Source organism: Heteronotia binoei, chromosome 5, assembly GCF_032191835.1.
Source record: "Heteronotia binoei isolate CCM8104 ecotype False Entrance Well chromosome 5, APGP_CSIRO_Hbin_v1, whole genome shotgun sequence".
Taxonomy (NCBI): Eukaryota; Metazoa; Chordata; class Lepidosauria; order Squamata; family Gekkonidae; genus Heteronotia; species Heteronotia binoei.
This window is the reverse complement of record NC_083227.1, coordinates 87,374,592-87,394,569: the sequence shown is the minus strand read 5'-3', so window position 1 is coordinate 87,394,569 and position 19,978 is coordinate 87,374,592. Positions and strand designations below refer to the sequence as shown.

The 19,978-nt window shown below is 41.1% G+C and overlaps 1 protein-coding gene across 11 annotated transcripts in view; it reads right to left on the bottom strand.

Moving 5' to 3' along the window:
- The window catches only part of ERC2 (ELKS/RAB6-interacting/CAST family member 2), a 1,199,719-nt gene that overhangs the window by 132,642 nt on the left and 1,047,099 nt on the right, over positions 1–19,978 (bottom strand). For 9 of the 11 annotated variants that reach the window (XM_060239766.1, XM_060239767.1, XM_060239773.1 and 6 more), the window contains one exon: positions 8,074–8,262. In XM_060239766.1, the coding sequence (XP_060095749.1) occupies positions 8,182–8,262 (81 nt within the window). In that variant the 3' untranslated portion in view covers positions 8,074–8,181. Of the gene's footprint in view, positions 1–8,073; positions 8,263–19,978 lie in introns of those variants that run through there. The other 2 variants (XM_060239770.1, XM_060239776.1) reach the window with 1 other exon arrangement.

The window sequence follows — 19,978 nt, the reverse complement described above, 5'->3', positions numbered from 1 at the left end:
ATAAATATCACCCTGTTCGTCTACCCATGTGTTTCCCTATCTCTCTATCTATTTTTCTTAGGATTGTATGTATGATTTTATGAGTATTTTATCTTGTATGGAAGCCTATATTTTTCTGGAATAAATTCTAATTGTTTTACTTAATTATTTTTAAGCATTAATTTCTGGACGTGGAATCCTGTATACACAGGTAAAAGATCCTGACTAAGCCAGGTGCCCACCTGACAATTCCCCATCCTCGTTTTGAGGGCATTTTGGCTTACACAGGGAGCAGCCTTTCTGGCGTCAGGGCTGGGATGTCCCTGTCCATTGCCTGGTGATCTAGGAGAGCCTGAGGCACTCACTCATTCACCCACCCTCCCCCCCCCCATCACCTGAGGATGCCCCTGGCACCCAGATCTCTCAGCAGGAACTCACCTAGGAGACTGGTGGAGGAGTAGAGGGGGAGGAGCAGGGATTGCCAAAATCTGACTATGCCCCATACAAGGCCAGCACAGCTAAGCAACACATATCTGGGCTGTAGGTGTTCTTTCAATTTAAATCCACAAGAAATGGCAAAACCGGATTGACAACCTCTAACTTTTCTCCTTAGAGTGACTTTTCCTGTGCAGTCATACATATGGGACCAGACAAGAAAGAGCAATTCATCTAACCTTTTGACAGCAGAGGAGGTTCTTGGTACCATATGGCTGGACAAAAATCTTCCACGGAAAATAGGTTACAGAAGAGTTTTTACAGCCGGGGGGGGGGGGGGAACCCACAGGTTTTAAAACTTCTCCTTGCATATTGAGAGGGTGGCTCCTAATGGTTAGACAGACACACAGACAGATTTCTTTAGGAAGTCATTTCCACATGGCTTTCCAGGCTAGCCATTCCTGTATTTGTGACTAGTGTGGCACTACTTAAAGAACAAGATAGGTATTCATGTTAGTATGTCTGTACCAGAAGAAAAGGGTCAGAGTCCAGCAGCTCCTTAAAGACTAATTTGTGGCAGGGAATGAGCTTTCATGAGTCACTGCACAGAAGTGAGCAGAGAGCAGTGACTCTCAAAAGCTCATACCCTGCCACAAATCTTGTTAGCATTAAACTGCTACTGGATTCTTGCTCTTATCTACTAGTGCTTAATTAGGTGAGCTATAAGACTTTTTTCTTTAGTGTTTCCTCATCTTTAAAAAAAATATTCCAGCAGAGGGAAGGGGAGAAAAAGTGCTTTCCTAGGTCAATATTCTAGACAATTTCATGTGCAAGACTGTAGAGAATATCTGCAGTAGATGCAGGCCTAGAGAACATCATACAGTTAATTTCCTTACATTTAATAGTGAGTTGTTATTTTCCCCCCAAACAGAACACATTAGTCTAACAATCAGGACGATATCATTGAACTATTTCTATAGTTACTCAGAGGTAACGTTGGCCTTAGTAGTGTGAAGAAAGTTCAGAAAAGACCAGAAACAGAAGAGAAGGAGTATACCTAGGTTTTTGTGGAAAACTAGATGAGGCTGGCAGCAGTGCAAATGAAGTGGATTGTACAAAGTCCTTCAAGGAAAGAACAGATTAAAGATTCTATTTGTCTTGCTTTCAGCACTCTAAAAGCAAGGATATAGTAATACAAGAATTGGGTCTCATCAAGCAGGCAGTACATTTTGTAACTTCTATAGAACTACAATAGCACAATTCTTACTAAAAACAGATGGGAAAATGACTTCAGAAATGAGTTATAGAAATATATGTTAATTCGTTTCGTGGAATTCCTGCTCTTCCTCATGCATTTTGTTTCCTAATGCTGGCTTTGATTGAAAATGTTAATCTAATGTAGGAATTGTTATATACAAGAAGGCAAATCTCAACAAGCCCTTTTGCAAAACATTATTTCCAGAAGTATAGCTTGTTGTCGTTAAGAGCATTTAAATGTTTGTGCCTACATCATGAATTCATGAATGCATAATTAACTTCCTTTTCTCTAATCATTCATTATTTTGGAATCCTGCCTCTGTGAGGAAAAGCAGATCTGCATAGAGATTTACCAGTATACCACTTAATTAAAATACAAAATATAAAACTGGTGGTGAGATCCTGATAACTTAATATCTGCTTGACACACACATCTGGGAATTCAGTTAGGTTATAGCTTGAGGACAGTAAAAGTTGGACAAAGGAAGGCAACTTATAGGGAAGAAAAACTGATAGAAATGAACTCCATTAACAAAGCACCATATGTTTGTGCTGTCAATTGTACCATATTTGTTAAAATAAGTTGAAATATAATGTAAATATATGCTGAGGCGACCACCAATTTTTGTTTCACATAAAAAGAATCCAAATAGAAAGCATCATGTTAAATATTAGATACAGTGCTCTCCATATTTCCAGTATCTTACTTTTCACAGCATTGTGGAAAATAAGAAGCCTGAGCATTATACATTCTCATACTTGCTCTCACTGTGTGTGGCAGCCTTCAGTACAACTAGCTGAGCTGTCAAAGATCCAGAGTCTGCTCACATAAGCCTGTACATTATCAGCTGTAGCATCATGGTGAATTGCATGCATTAAGTAGACCACCCCACATTAATCACCACAGGTAGAACATTCCTATCACCCCATGTCAATTCAAGTACAATACTTCCTGATGGAGGCAATGCATACATCTAGCTGAGAGTCAGCAATTGCTGGTGATGGGATGGGAATTCAAGCAACGTACATGCATGTGTGACCCAGTTATGGAAGACAAAGCTAGCCAGATTCCTTTGTCTATGGAACTGTTCTGCCTTAATCACATCAGCTCCATTGGCTTAGGTGGATTCTACTAGACCACCCATTATTTAAATGCTTGTATAATTCATTTTATAAGAGTACACAGTTCTAATTACACACCTAAATTCTTTATAGCTATGGAATAAAACTCTTTAAGATCCAGGTACCAAACATGGTTGAATTTTATTTTATTCATGTGAATGTCTCACATGTTTTAAAGTGATGAAATAATGTTTTGCCTTCAATCAGCATAATTACCAACATGCTTAAGGGTACACATATGCAGTTAATTTATGAAATCGCTATCAGCCTAGATATAAAACCTTTTTTGTTACTCGTTCCTCTAAGGTAGCTTTCCAAGACAACTATTTGTACAAAATTCTCGTAACAGCCAGTCTCTCTATTTTACACTAATTAATTATGGGAAACTATTTTGGTTTATCCTGGCTTTGCTTTTGAAAAAATACATTTTGACTCATACTGTCACTTAAAAACAAACTCAACGTACTTCCAAGTAAGAAATTACTTGCAATTCTACTGCATGCTTGTAAACCAGAATGAGGCACCTTAAATTGAAGCAAAGGAAGGAAATTAGCCCCAGCTATAGCTGAATGCTGGCCATGTGTTTTTGAAATGGGAATCTACAAACCTCTCCTCAAGCTCCCTCATCAAGGTATAATCTGAGAAAGAGTCCACAGCAATATAGCAGACAGAAATACATCATAATTTTGGCTTATGGACTCCCCCCCCCCCCTCCAAAGGGCAACATTTGGCCAATGAATAGAATGTTTTAAGAGACCCTCCCAGCCCCCAATTTATAATGAAAGCTTTTCCATGTTTGAGATACTATATTTACTTAGTTCAAATATTTATGGGTGCAGTGTATTTACAGTATTGAACAAAACAGAAACCAGATTCATTCCTTAATGAGTGAGAAGGAATAGACTACATACGGGACTAAATATATACTGTAGTGTGAAAAAACCCCACATTGGCTAATACTTTGTTAAGCTAGCAACCATAAGAAAATCTTAAGTATTTACAGCTACTGAAATTAAGAACAAAATAAATTGGCATTCATTCTTTTTCTACATTATCAGATCTTTGTTTAGACAAGGCATAGAATGTTCAAAAGTCTTAGAAATTTATTCAGCTGCTCTTGTAGTTTCATGTTTCACAAGTGGCTGCTACACAGCCTGTGTTCCCATATGACTGGATTAAAGTTCTTTGACAGGCTGGTTAAAGTTATTAGGCCAGCTCTGGAGTGCTGTTCAAATCCTCAGCCATCAGTCATTGACAAGTTGCTAAATTCAGAATGACATCTCAATTTCTTGAGCAAGAGAGCTGATCCAGTGCTCAAGGTCAATGTATCACCAAGGGGTGCTGCATTCTAGAGAAAGGTATCTATGAACCAGTCATTGTGTTTGGATCAGTATTTGCAGATTAGAAAATGTACAGCACTAGTAAAGGTGATTTTGTTACAGTTATATCCTTCGTTCGCGAAGTCAAGCCGAGAGAGAGATATCCCTGTATTTCCTCCAAGAATCTCAGAGCCGTGTTTTAACTTCTCAACAATCCTGTGAGTTAGGTTGGAAAGCAACGATATGTTTAAGGCTCCTCAGTCTCACAGCTGAGTTGGAATTTAAACCTAGGTCTCCCAGATCCAAAGTAACCACTCTGCTCATAGAATTATGTTGGCTCTAAAACTATAGTCTAAATACCTCTACCAGTTGACAGCCAAAACATTTTTGCTCATCAGCATGGGACAGAGGCCTAGATAGATTTGTACACAGCCACAACTTGTTTCAAGGTTAAAATCGAGGTATGTCTTACTCCCTTCTTTATCATGCCATCAGTAGGATACAAATGCTAGAATCCAACTTTTGGATGGGCAGGAAAGGACACAACAATGAAAGCTATAGCAGTTTGTCATGCAGGTAAATATGCTGAAAGAAATATCCCTTCCCTCCACCTTGAATGCAACATCTGTTACTGTTTGCAAGTCCATTCAAAATTCATAATGGATTCCAGCTGTTTTCTAGTGGGAAAATGAACATGTCACAATTGCATTGCAAACGGTGTCTTTGTAGATTATCTTAGAGGAAACCTAGATGCAGAAATGGTGAAGACTAAGCCTGAGTTTAGCTGCTAGATTTGTTATTGACACTAAGAACGACTCTGTGTTTAGGAATGCTGCAACTACCACAATGATGTTATATAATTATATCAATGGTTTGTAATTCCAGCTGTGCATTTGTATAAAACCCTTTCCCTGCTTCCAGTATCAGTTCATAACCAGCGGTCATTTTGTTTAAAAAAGAGGTGCCGGAGCTCATTAGCACAAATCATTTGCATAACTTATTTGCATATGCCACATACCCCTGGCATCACCAGAAGGTGTACTAAATTACATCAGTTCAGCATCTACCTTAAAACGCTTCTTGAATTATAATTGTCATGATAAAACCTTACTCCCATCATACTTTTTAAATTACTTTAACCTATATGGCCACAGTAGCATGATGAAGATTTCCATCTGTCTGTTTTATATGTTTTGGTTATTTCCCCATTTTTTGGTGGGGAAAAATATTAGAAAGTTTGTCAAATCAGCAAAATTCTCACAGGGGCTTTGAACAATGGAGCCTAGAAGCAAATATTGGGAGGGGGGGTAAGAAAGAAAGAGCACAATAAAATTTAGAGGTTCCAGAGCTCCACTCCTGTGAGCTCCTGCCCAAAATGAGGCCTGTTCATAACAACTCTAGGAAGCAGTAAGACAAGAAAATATACAATGTACCATTCATTTTTTAGCCAGCTTCTTTCTTGTGAATTACACAGCCCATGCAAATCCCACCATTCTTGACTTCAAAATATAAAGTTCATGGGCATTATGCAATCAACAGTTCTTGGACACACTGAATTAACATGTTCTGGCCAGAAATAAAAAAAATACAAAAGGCCCTAGTGGCATTAACTACTATCTACAACAGTGTTCGATCTATTTTAAAAACTGCAAAATTGTGGATTTGGTCTGAGGAGCTAAATTACCTATCCCAGGAAGAGATGATTATTTCAAGCCACATACCAGCTATCATTCCTAACAGCTTAAATGGGAAAGCAAAAGAACTTGTGCAGATATCTTCCGTATTGCATATTAATATAGATAACAGACAAAGTTTATCCACAGCCCTCTAGCATTTGTTGTTAAAATGAATACTAGTCTATTGTCCATAAGGGAGATATTTGAATAGCACTAATTATGATTACCCAAGGTTATGTAAAATGTTCTGTTAAAAACATCAAAGCTGCAGTTTTATTTAACAACCCAGGATGATAGGAAAACTCACACTTCTATTTTGAAGTATTTCTATATCTTCACTTCTATTTTAGCATTTAAACTGCTATTTCAGACTAGCAGCTTCACTAATCTGAGTTATGTCAATCAAACATGTTTTGATTGACATAACTCCTTTAGAACAGAGGCTTCCCTTCCCTATATGCAACTGCCTATGTGGATCATACAAATACATGTGCTAGAGCACTAGAACTAGTCACAACTTCTTAGCCAAGGTACATGTGGTAAAACACTACATAACATTCAGAACTGGTATGTGCAAATGATCAGGTATATGATGAAGTCTGAAATTATATCAATAATTTCAATAGGAAAAAAAACTAATTCATTGATCTGCATAAATTTCCCTAAATTCATATGAAGACACTGTGATTTCTTTGAATGTGACTTTTCTAACTAAATACCGTTCAAAGTATGAATTTAGAGTATACATGTACTTTGTTTGATAAGGACATACTAAAGGATGTTAATTTGTTCCATTAACCTCTTCATCCACTTTACAAATGTAAGATTATTGCATGGATTAAACAGAGGTTGCTAATATGCAGCTGATAATTCATTTCCTGTTTAAGTACTTAACCCTGTTACAGGAAATTGTTACTAAGCCCTATTGAAAATGGTGGCGCTTATTAGTTGCAATTAACATGGACCACTGGGAATGCATTACAAATAACTTTTGCAGGATTGCAATATGAGGCTGAAGTTCTGCACATATCAAGCAAATGCCATCCTAGTCAATGAGATGCAGCCATTGTGCAGGACTGTGTGCTAAATAAATATTATGGATGTATTAACTAGAGATGCACTGAATGGTGGCTCTTATGAGGACAGGAAGATGGGATATGCATTTTGTAAAATAAAATAAAATAAAGGTGATTACTTAATTTTGCAACTTATTTAAAATTTACAATAAGTAGTACTGTAAATTAAAATTATTATTTATATATGAAAAATGCAAGAGAAATTGTAACAATTTTATTAAAGTGCCTTAGGAAAAGCAACTGTTATCAAATATGAGATTGCTAATAGGTAACATGACTTTTTAATGAGATCATCTAATTTGCTTATTTTTTAAATGTTTGATTCAACATTGTAGAGATTTTAATAAAAATAAACTTGCCATTTTTGACATTGTTTTCTGTTAGTTTAACTTCACATTCTCACTTACTTCCATTTTCAGTTTTTATTTCCCATTCAACTTAATACAACATTATGACTTCCGTTACAAAGCCTGGGATTTAAATCCAAACAAAAGAGTATTTATATATTTTTTTAAAAAAATATTTCAGTCATTTTGGTGGACTATTTGAGGTTTGGTAGTTCCTTTAGAACAAGCTCTCCAAAACTTTAATCTATCTGAAAGTATCGCTTTAAGTATATTAACAATTCTTCAGGTAGTGCATGTTATAATAAGACAAAGTTATATATAATATCAGCATATAATTCTGTCACACCATCTGTGAACTGTGGACTCCACAACAAACCATGTTACACATTGAAATCATTATCTCTCTGAAGTCTGCAGCTGGCATTTAAAACTTATTGATGGCATGGGTATCAGTGGCTCAGTAGGCAGCCCTCTTGCCTGAGGCGCACAAGGTCACTGGTTCACATTCTGCTTAGAAGAAAGGCTGGACATATTGCAGGATTGTGTGTGGGCTGTGCTAGACTCCTAGGAGGCAGTCCTTAAGACAGTAGGTAAAACCATGTATGCTTTACCGATCTCAAAGCTCTCATCTTAATGGCAGAGGAAGAAACAGGCTACAAAGGTACATTATCTATGCCTACAGCAAGTGAGAAAAATGTAGCTAAGGTTCCTTAGAGCTATTCACTAATCACCATCACCAATGTTAGTGGCTTTTAAAAACATGACTTTAAATCAGGCAAATATATATCACCTGTGGATGAAACATAGTTAAGAGAAATGGGATAGGAAATTCAGTAAACATTATTATAAACTGTAATGTAACCTGCTCTGGTGTTAATGCTGTGATGCTTGGTTATCCCAGATGTCTCCCTCCTCCTCTTCTTTATAGACAGGTAAAGTTGGATCTCTTGAAGGAACTGGGGATCACACTCTAGGCAAAGGTTGGACAGGTGATCAATGTACAGCATGAGATTTTGCCGTGGCAATGTGCCTCCAACAGTGACTGGATCATCTAGTCAAAAGAAATAAAGCAAACATGTAACATTTGACCTGAAAAAGAAGCTAAATAAATCCTGTGGATACTGGGGGGAAAATGTGTTTTTAGAACAAATGTTAAGTCTATTTAATTGACAGGGCTTCCTTTCGCCCATATTGCAGTTCTCTCTGAGAGCTATTTCTTAAAACTTTATTCTGCATTTCTGATTCAGCCCTCAAAATCACTAAAAAAAAAAGCCAGGATGTACCTGTTCTTGGTAGTAAAATTATTTTTCTGCTTGCATCATTTTGACACTATTATGTTCTACAACATTAAATGTTCAAAAGTATCAGATGCAAAGCCCGCTGAGAATAATGGACATATTTTCATTTGCTTGCATTAGCAATGAACCTTGACAATGCAAAAGGCATGGGAGGGGCTGTGGCTCAGTGGTAGAACATCTGACCCTAGGTGGTGGCATGCAGGAAGTCCCAAGTTCAATCCCTGGAATTCTCAGTTAAAAGAACCTGGCAGTAGGTGATGTGAAAGACATCTGGAGAGCCATTGCCAGTCTGAGTAGACAATACTGACCTTGATGGACCAATAGTCTGATTCAGTAAAAGGCAGCTTCATGTGTGTGGCTTGTTCAGAAGGCTTGTTCAGAAAGTGTGTGGCTTGTTTAGAAAGTCACAGTGAAGAGTGGTAATAATGTGCTTAAATATATCCAGACCATAACTCAAAATTTAACAATAATTTTCCCCTGGATTCTCAAAAAGGTCAAAGTAATTGGGATCTCTTTAGCTTTTAGTGCACAAAACAGCCACCTGATATTTCAGATATGTTCCAGACTAAAAAGACTACACTTTCACAGAAAATAGGAAAAGACTGCACAGAAAAACAAACACACTTCACTACACAATAACACATTTCATAAAGGAGCAAAGAACATCCTCTTAACCTGTGACAACAAATTTGTTTATTTAGTTTTCTTCTTAGTAAGAAAGCAATTAGTTTTTTTCCTCCAATAAAAATATCCTTATGCATTTATAAACACTACTGGTAATTACGTAATTACCTAACCTAATCATGTTAAATTGCTGTCAGTTAGGTTCCCACCGCTGATTACCTACATAGTGTGTTAAATCTAAATGAAGTCTTTGCTAAAGTGCACTTAGTGATTTACAAAGGTGTCTCTGATTCTAAAAACCATAACAGCACTGTATTATTTGCTGTAATCACCCAGTGTCTAAGGTCAAGGATAGATCTCACTGAACTTCTTGTATAAAAATCCAGAGAAATGTAGATTTAAACACATGGCTTATTTTTGTGTTCTTCATCATGACTTTGACATCTAACAGTAACCTCTCACCCCCACACCTTAAAGACTATAATTATGTAATTAAAACTAGTTATGTAATTTCACCTACAGAGTTTTATCCTCTAGAATCCAGATCAATTATTTTGTTCAGTCACATTGGAATAATTCATGGTATGAAATAAAACAATGTGGCTTAAAATTAAGAACTAGGAGAACTGCAAATTAATCAAATTAATACTGCCAAGGGGCCACTTACAAGTAATTTAATGTAAAATAAATCCAGAGATGATAATCTCCCTAGCAAGCCACAAATTAACATCTTGCAGTCCTTTTACACATCACAGTTGTACCAAATGGTTCCATACTGGAATATTAGCGCCTGTTGATATTTGACCATTTGAATTAGAGCAAGTCTACACATGATCCATGAGCAGATCCCCTGATGTAATTAGCTGCAAAAAGTAGCCATGGCGGAGTACAGTGTGCAATGGAGCCACAGCTCCACAGAATAAGGGAATTTAATTTTATATTGCACTATTTCCTTTATTTGAACCCTCATTTTAAGTTGAACTAGACACTTTTATTGTAGAAATGTTCTTGACACTATTAAAAAAATCATTCAGTTGTGTTCTTCAGCAGCCAGTATGCCATGCCCCTGTCCTTTCTCAGTCTTTTCATCTATTTATTTCAGCAGAAACACAGCCATTCTAATATGACATTTTGTATCTTTTCCAAGTGATATTGAGGCATGTGTGTTTTGTACATGGATAGTCAGAGATGCTGTACAAAATGGAAAATGAGAACAGTCCCTTGGAAGAGTGATATGACATCTGATTCAGCATGACTGTTTTCATGTTCTTTCTTCACTCTAGCATTTTTTTTCTCCACTTCTCCATTCAGAGGTGAAAAATCTTCCATAATTCATAGTGTTTGCCATCTTTCCATTCCCCCCTCTTCCCAATTTTCCTTCTGTTATTCCACCTTCTTCCTTGTAATGTTTCTCAAATTGCCATTTCAAATATGCCAGTTCAACTCATCTCCTTAAGGAACATCTCTTTGTTTTAGTGGCTCAGCAAAGCAAGAAAATCAAGGTAACTAGCAAAAATGTATAAAAGCTGTACAATTTTTAAGGAAACAAAACCTGATCTAAGAGGCCAAGCAGCATCCAAAAATATACATTTGAAAACCACCATATTGAATTACACTACTATATTTCTAATTTTGATAGTTTAAAGAGGGGGAAATGTTTGCATCTGTTAAAATCATATGACATATCACATGGCATCTCAATCAGAAGGCATTGTAAGTTAACATAAAAAGGAAACATGACCTTCCTTTTACATACAGGAGAAAATCCTATATGGACCAGTAAAAATATTACCTCAAATTATAGAGTTTTAGTTCTTTGTTTTCTCTCTCAGCAGCAGAAGGCCAGCTGCTAAATTAAACAATCACAAACATTTTATGCAATGGCTCCTTACAGAAGGGACTGGTTTCTTCCTTGCATTGGACTTGTTTCTAAATGTTAAAAGATTATGAATCTGTGGGTAATCAGTTTTCCTCCTCTTTTTACATAGCTTTATCATATTCTAAGCTTTGAATTAATTAACTTTTTCCCATAACAGGAGTTGAAATGTCTATTAAATATTCCCAACAGCCTTCATACATTCTTTCTGTGAAGTCACTATAGAAAGATAAAGGAGCTGCAAGATCAAATGACAGCTTCATCATTTTGAATCACCACTGCTGCAAAATGGAGACTGGAAGCTAATACTAACTAAAATTCTATCATACATTTCTCCAGGGCAAATGGGCGATAAAATCCTAGTCATCTGTATAGATCTGCAGCAGTTTGCATATATGCATTATCACACAGCCTCACGGGAGTCATAGTTTTCCACATACCCCCATGCATTTAATTACTTGACCCAACCACTGGGAAAAACTGATTTCAATTATTGCACAAGTGTAAAAGCAGCTACAAGGCAGAAGGAAATTAACCCCCCCCCCCCCACTACAGCCACTGTATAGCCACAAAGATGCTTGGCACGGTGTTTAAGTCAGAAGGTGAGATAAGCTGATCTGAGGCTTGATTCGCAATCTATCACAGCTGTCAAAAATGGTATGTTTGCCTGCCAAGTATATTCACCACAAAGCTTTCACCATGTCTAGGCTGGTCATCTGTATAAGATTTAGATATTTAGAACTGGAAGGCAGCCCAATTCTATAAGCAGCTGTGTAGGCACAATAGCATTAGTTTGGGTACTAGTGCTTGGTACTAGTTTGGGTACTAGTCTCCACCAATACATCATTAGATTTGTAAGCTTCCAAAAGCATCTGGCTAGCTGCTGTTGGAAACATAAAGCCTGATCAACTGGACTTCAGTTTCCTCTAGCAAGGCAGGCTTTAAGTTCTTAAATTCCTCATACATTGACTTTCAACAACCGGTCAACCAAGCATTCCAAATTAACCTCAAGCACATTGGTTTTCATGAATGAACAGAAATGAATGAATAAAGTAAAAAAAAAAGTAGTCCCCTGTGCAAACACCAGTTGCTTCCGACTCTTGGGTGACGTTGCTTTCACAATGGTCGTTTTCGCACTCACCTTAATCAGCAGCGACGACCCTCTTCACCGCGCAGGATCTGCGCGGATTTCGCACTAATTGCCGCGGAGCACCCAGAAGAGCCGGAAAGTCCCGGCGCTTTTGCGGCGCAAACGGAAACGGCCAAAACCCAGTTTCCGTTTGCGCCGCAAAAGCGCCGGGACTTTCCAGCTCTTCTGGGTGCTCCGCGGCAATTAGTGCAAAATCCGCACAGATCCTGCGCGGTGAAGAGGGTCGTCGCTGCTGATTAAGGTGAGTGAGAAAACGACCAATGTTTTCACAGCAGACTTTTTATGGGGTGGTTTGCCATTGCCTTCCCCAGTCATCTACACTTTCCCCCCAGCAAGCTGGGTACTCATTTTACCAACTTTGGAAGGATGCAAGTCTGAGTCAACCTTGAGCCAGCTACTTGAACCCAGCTTCCACCAGAATTGAACTCAGGTTGTGAGCAGAGCTTAGGACTGCAGTACTGCAGCTTTACCACTCTGTGCCATGGGGCTCTTGAATGAATAAAAGGACATCATATATAAAGGAAGTGAGATTTAATCACACCACAAGGAATCACAGAGAAATCAGAGATATTGGCAAGATGCATTTTTAGAGTTCCTGCTGATAGCCAGGATCTGGTGCAAAAGCTAATGATCTCATCTACAACATTGCCAAGTACACTTCACTCATAAATCTAAATACATCCTGTTCTTCCCAGCCTCCAGGTACCATTTCAGATCATAGCACCCACAGCTTCTGCATCCTTTCCTTCACAGCATCTATTGTGAATCTTGGACCACATCCTTGTACAAGTCCCTCCAAATATATGTTCTTTTTTAATTTCAGTACTTTAGACACCAGAGAAATTTGTGAGAGTTCTCACATGATTTAAAACCAAAGATGGAGACAGCAATTTCTGATATCACACTGTAGCACTATGATCTTTGTGCTGCTAACATTTTTATTCTTATCCTGCCTCAATTCTCTAAGATTATAATTTATTATTCATTCCATTTAGAGAAACAACTTTCCAAACACAAACCCTTAGAAGTCACCCAAAGAATTCCTAAAATTCCCAAATCAGATCCTTTATAAACTGAACGCACATTTATCAGAACATGCCACTTTATCATCCATTTTGCTTGCAATATGTCACTCATATCTGGAAAGAGCAAGTTCATGTTGTTTTTAAAGTTGAAACCCTGCTGCTACTTGGCCACTCAAAATATTCTGTCATAGTTCATTTAATCCAATATTTTTCAGTATCTCCATATTTGGATTCCTTTGCAAATTCTTTTTCTGTTCTGTGTGTGTGTGGTTCCATATACTGGAAACAGAAGCTTTAATGCATATTTTTGAAATGAAAAAAAAAATTAAAGAAACAATTCTTCTAGTTGAGAAATATATACTATCATAGGTGTTTTACATTGTGGGTCCACAGATTCAGGGAATTATTTAAATTGCTCATTCACATGTTTTATAAGAAAGATGTCACCAGTGATCAGTCACCGAGTTTTCACATCTGTTTTCTTCCACCTCTGATCTGTATCTCTTTGATCTATATGTCCAAAGCATTTGTTAAGTCTAGATATGTTATATCCCCAAGTAAAAAAAGATATTTGAACACTTATCCTATAGATTCATTTTGTGTCCAGTGGGGCAAACAGCACAGACTTTTGTTTGTCATAATAAACACACAGGTTCTGAGATAGACTGTGGAATCTCTTTAAGCAGAAAGATCCTGTTTAACCAGACTCTACAACAGATCATAAAAAATGATGAAGCAGGATAGCTATAGTCTGCCTAAAAATCCTTGCAAAGCTGTCTGCCTGCCTTTGAGATCTGCCTCAATCTTCCCTGCCCTCTTTCTTCTCAAGTATATTAAAGGTAAAGGTAGTCCCCTGTGCAAGCACCAGTCGCTTCTGACTTTGGGGTGATGTTGCTTTCACAATGTTTTCACAGCAGGCTTTTTATGGGGTGGTTTGCCATTGCTTTCCCCAGTTATTTCTCAAGTGTATTTTTTGTTGTTGTTCAGTCGCACAGTCGAGTCCAACTCTGCGACCCCATGCACAAAGTCAAGCCAGGGCCTCCTGTCTTCCACCATCCTCCGAAGTCTGCTCAAATTTGTATTTGTTACATCAGTAACACTGTCCAGCCATCACATCTTTTGCCGTCCCCTTCTTTTTTTGCCTTCTGTCTTTCCTAGCATCAGGATCTTCTCCAGGGAGTGCTCCCTTTTCATTTGGTGAACAAAGTATTTGCGCTTCAGCTTCATCATCTGACCTTCCAAGGAACAGTCTGGGTTGATCTCCCTTAGGACTGACTGATGATTTCTTACAGTCCAAGGGACTCTCAAGAGTCTTCTCCAGCACCACATCTCAAAAGCATCTATTCTTCTGCGCTTGGCCTTCCTTATGGTCCAGCTCTCACAGCCATACATTTGCCCCCACAGACAGAAGGAAGAGACGGACACACGGGTTTGGGTAACTAAGGGCCACTTCCTTTATTATTAAATTAACAACAAGGGCTATAAACATAACAGGCAGCACGGCAGGGCCAGGAGATGAAATACCCCTCCCCTGCTGCATGACAGGCAAGCCACCCTGCCCCTAGGTATAGCCAAAATGCATGGCTCATACCCGGCCGGCCTAGCAAAGGTTATGCCCTGGAGTTCCAACCCCTATCTGCACAGCTGAAGGGCGGATCAATCAATACAAAACCGAGGCAGTCTGCTTCATCACTCAACTAGTCCGTACGGCCCAGGAATGATTTAGCTAGACCCTGTGCCCCAAAACTGGGGTGCTATTGGTGCTCACTGAGCTGCATAACGGAACTTAGGCAAAAAACCCAGCCACCATGAGGCCAAGCCTCTGCTTAGGCAGCTGTGCCCACTAAACGCCTAGCACTTCCCGAAGCCCAAGTTTTAAGTCATCCAAAAAAGTGTTGTTTCCCTTATCAGAAAGATGGACACCATCAATCCTGTATAAATCTGTGTAATCAGCATGGATCCCAGGATGAGGGAGAAAGCGGCCCAACCACCCCTGAAGGGTTTTTTTTAATTTCTAAATTGACTTTGTGGCGAGCTCACTCAATTGCCCGTGGATCCCATGCCCCAAGGCATACCTAGCGCGGGATCATAGCCGACCACACAATCAAAACCTGAGGCCAACGACTCCTAATGACTCAAAAGTTATCCTTCGCCTGCAGCACAAGGGCTTTACCCTTGAGCAACCCTAGATCGTTTCCTCCCAAATGTATCACCACAACATGTGGTGGCAAAACATGAATGTTTTCAAAAAGCAAGGGCAACAGGCCCGACCAATGGAGACCCCGCCGTCCATGCCAATCTATGGTAGCCCATTTGCTGAGCCCCAGCTGTGACCCGGCCAAAGTCCTCCTGGCCCTATGGGCAGCCCAGAACATGAAGCTGTGCCCGCATATGAGGACGTGTCGTCTCTCCTCACGGACAACAGCACCTGAGAAAAGAAGAAAACAGTGAATAACCACACTCTCAATAACCTGATACCAGTTACTGCAGTGCCTGAGGGCATAGCTTTTATAGGCCGAGGCAGACATAGCTTTTATAAAGGCGGACATAGCCTTTAAAGGCTGAGGAACGCCACCCAGCAAGCTTCTGAATGGATGGTGGGGAGTACCCCAGAGCCGCTGCCATAGACGCTGCCCCTATGCGGAAAGAATGAGTGCCAAACTTAACCCCCGCCAGGCCAAGCCTGGCGAGAGCTTTGACAGTCAGAGACCAAAACTGATGCTTCGTCAGGGGACTACTGTCCCCATGCCAAAACAACAGACCAGTCCCAGAACCACGGGCAGCTAGACAGCGCGTTAAAGCCACTACAGGACACAGTTCCCCCTCGGAACAGGCGCCCAAACTAATAGTGTTCCCCCGCTGCAACTGGTCAGTCTTAGAACAATGCACTGCAATATATGCCGCTCCATCAGCAATGCAAATGTATTAGGCCGATAAGGCCCTTCCAGAAACATCCCCTCTGGACTGAGCTACCAGCTCACTCACCCGGAGAGCCCCAAAAATGCCACCAGGGAGGGAGCATGAAAGAGAAGTGTTTCATACTCTGACCGACACACCTGGCCCCAGACTGACTGTAAACCCCTAAGAATTACGGTGAAATCGGCTGCCTTGCATCCGACCTAACCCTGACCTCTCTGGCCCATTCTTCGAGCATCTTTTGAATGTGGAAAACACTAGTTTGTTCCTGTAACCCCATGGCTTTACTGGCAAAAGCCAAAGCAGACAACCGGCCCTGAATGGATCGAACTGCCAGGTGCCTGCACTGCAATGATATGCAATAGTGGAGTAAATGCTCACTGGAAGAGGCCATTCCATGCTGTAACCTACGGTGCTCCTAAACTTCTCAAACTGGCTCACTGCCCTTGTGTATGATTTTCTAGTGCTAGGAGCAATAGCTATACTTATCGCTCTGCTGGCCTCAACCCGCCAGTCGTCCAAATCTCCAGGGCATCCTTGTAGGAAGAAGATCTGCGTCTGGGGCAAGCTGACAAAACCTCTGCATCTGTTTGCGAGAGAGAGCATCAACCACTCCATTATCCACCCCAGGCACATGCCTGGAAAAAAATAAAATATTCCACCGCAGGCATTGCAATGTGAAAGCCCGAACTAACCTCATAACCCTGGGTAATTTAGAAGTGAGGGAATTGATGACATGCACCACAGCTAAATTGTCACACCAAAAGTGGACTGTGTGGTCCGCCAACTCATTTCCCCACAACCAAACGGCCACCAAGATCGGGAAGAACTCTAGTCCCTGGTCCACCCGGCATCTACCCATTTCAAAGGCCAGTCCTCCACGCACTAGTGTCCTTGAAAATAGACACCAAACCCCAAGGACCCTGTAGCATCAGATGTAATTTGAAGCTCGGCCTCCAACTGCAAATCCTCCTTCCAAAAGGAAACACCATTAAACGAGGTCAAAAACTCCTGCCACAAGAAAGGTCCTTCTGTATGCATCCAGAAATCCTAATTCTATAATGTGGCTCGCGTAGACCAGCCATTGCATCACACAGCCTCCTCAAGAAAGGACGACCAGGAGCGGCCACCTTACAAGCAAAGTTTAGGGGTCCCAAAAACTGCTGCAGCTCCTTCAAGGTTGCCTTCCGCCACAACAAAAACTGGGCAACCATCCCCTGGAGCCTCAAAATTTTTTCCCCTGGGAGGCGAAAGGTTTGCTGCAAGGAATCTAGTTCAACACCTAGGAATGTCAACTGCTGCGTAGGGCCCTCTGTCTTCTCATGGGCCAGGGGGACGCCCAACTCCTCAGACTGCACTGTAAAGGCCGCCAGCAAGCGCTGCACAACATGGCCGCTGTCTGACATATCTCCGAGATTAGGTCTCACTGGAGCCATAACCTGCAGCCACAAGTGTGGCTGAAATTGATCCCATTGAAGGGATGGGTTCAAGGTGGCCCTCATCCTGAATTCCTCATTGTACTGGAGCCAGGCAGGGCCACTAAAGCTGGTATAGCTCTTGTATATGATATCAAAATACTGGGAAAAGGAAGTGGCCCTCCATGGATGAGACCTGGAAATTATTCTGGTGTAAATAATGAAACTGGGCACCCAATTTGCCTAGGTCCTATCAACTTTACGCTGTTTGATCTTCTCCTTTTCCCTATCATCAAGGTCCTCCTTATCTTATTTCTCCAGCTCCCTGTAGAGCAGAAAAAAAAGGTCCACAAATTCACCCTTTGATATTTTATCCTTGGTGGCTGGCAACAAGTGATCCCCTAAGGGAAGAGCCAGATCACCAAAAGGTAAGGCCTTAGCAGGCACTGAAGAATATGATGGGCCCCAGGGATAAGGGAAACCCCAGCCACCACAAGGGGCCGAGGATAGTCCAGGAAACTGGCCAGGCAGGCCACGCCAAGACACTAGAGGGTTAGCCAAATTAAAACCCAAAGCCCAAGGCTGAAGATTAGTAAATGCTGCAGACTGGCTATTGGCCACAGGCCCAAATGTATCTGACTGCCCCCAAGGCCAAGCTATATTAGTGCATTGTACAGACTTGCCCCTACCAAACTCCACATCAGGAACTTCCACCAGAAGAGGTGACACTCCATCCATCTCAACAGGGCTGAACCTGCTCTCAAGAGAAGACAAGCCGTTAAGAATCTCTTCTTGCAACCGTTTCCTATCAGCAGCCTTGAGAGCTTTGGATGAAACGCCCTTCTTACCCCCAACCTCTGATATGGGGCTTGCCACTAGAACCCTCCAAAGCAGCCAATCTAGCTAATACAGACTGCTTAAAGGAGTCATCCTCGTCATCAGACAACATAAGCTGAGGTGCCGGGCGCTTATAAGAAATTGGCCGGTGAGGCTAGGATTTTGGTGCAGGACTCTTGCCCTTTGATTTTCCTTGCCCCTTAAGTATGGCTAGCGAGCCCAATATCTAGCCTGTAAAAAACGGGGGGAGGGGTCTAAGCAGAGACTAACAAAAAATGGCTGCCGCCCTGCCTAGCAACAGGAAAGTATTAAGCAGAGAAAATGGCTGCCGCCTCGCCCAGCAACAGGGGAGTAATAAACAACCCCCGGGGAAAGGCAGAGAAAAACCATGGCTGAGCTAAAAAGCCCAGCCAGCAGCAAACCTCCGCACCAAAAAGTGCTCCCGCTGCCTCCACACAGCTGAAACCTGGGTGCTCGCCGTCCCTTGATGCTCAAAAGCGTCTGTGGCTGCCAGGAAACTGCTGCCACTGAGCTACAGCTCCTTCCTCTAAAGCTCAGCCGAGGGATCGCCACTGCTACTCACCGCGGCACAAAAACCTACGTGTCGAAAGGCCCCGTGCCGAGCAGGACAGAAGGAGCTCGTCCAAGCTCTCCGCTATCCGAGAACAAGGCAAAGACTGGCAGGCAGAAGCAGAGACAGCCATTAAGGCATGACTACTCCGCCCTCACATCCCATAATGCCCTGCCCGCTCCTCCTCCTTACGAAGGGGCAAAACGGCCCCTGAAGACAAGGCTGTGCAGCCTGCCTCCGGTTGGGAGCTGCATACTACTGGGAATACCATCGCTTTGACTATACGGACTTTTATTGGCAGGCTGATAGCTCTACTTTTTATTATACTGCCCAGGTTTGCCATAGCTGTCCTCCCAAGAAGCAAATGTCTTTTAATTGCATGGCTACAGTCACCATCTGCAGTGATTTTGGATCCCAGAAATGTGAAGTCTGTCACTACTTCCATGTCTCCCCTTCTATTTGCCAAGGGATGATGGGGCCAGATGCCATGATCTTAGTTTTTTTTTTATGTTGAGTTTCAAGCCTACTTTTGTACTCTCCTCTTTGACCCTCAACAAGAGGTTCTTTAGATCCTTCTCACTTTCTGCCATTAGAGTAGTGTCATCTGCATATATGAGGTTGTTGATGTTTTTCCCGGCAATTTTAATGCCGGCTTCTGCTTCATCCAGGCCAGAATTCCACCTGATGTATTCTGCATATAAATTAAATAAGCAGGTTGACAATATACATCCTTGTTGAACTCCTTTTCCTATTCAAAACCAATCAGTTGTTCTATATCCTTTTCTGACAGTTGCCTCTGTACCCTTATACAGGTTTCTCAGGAGACATGTGAAGTGGTCTGGTACTCCCATCTCTTTAAGGACTTGCCACAGTTTGTTGTGATCCACACAATAAAAGGCTTTAGCATAGCCAATGAAGCAGAAATAGACGTTTTTCTGATACTCCCGTGCTTTCTCCATAATCCATCAAATGTTGGCAATTTGATCTCTAGTCCTCCGAAACCCAGCTTGAACTTCTGGTAGTTCCCAATCGACATACTGCTGAAGCCTAGCTTG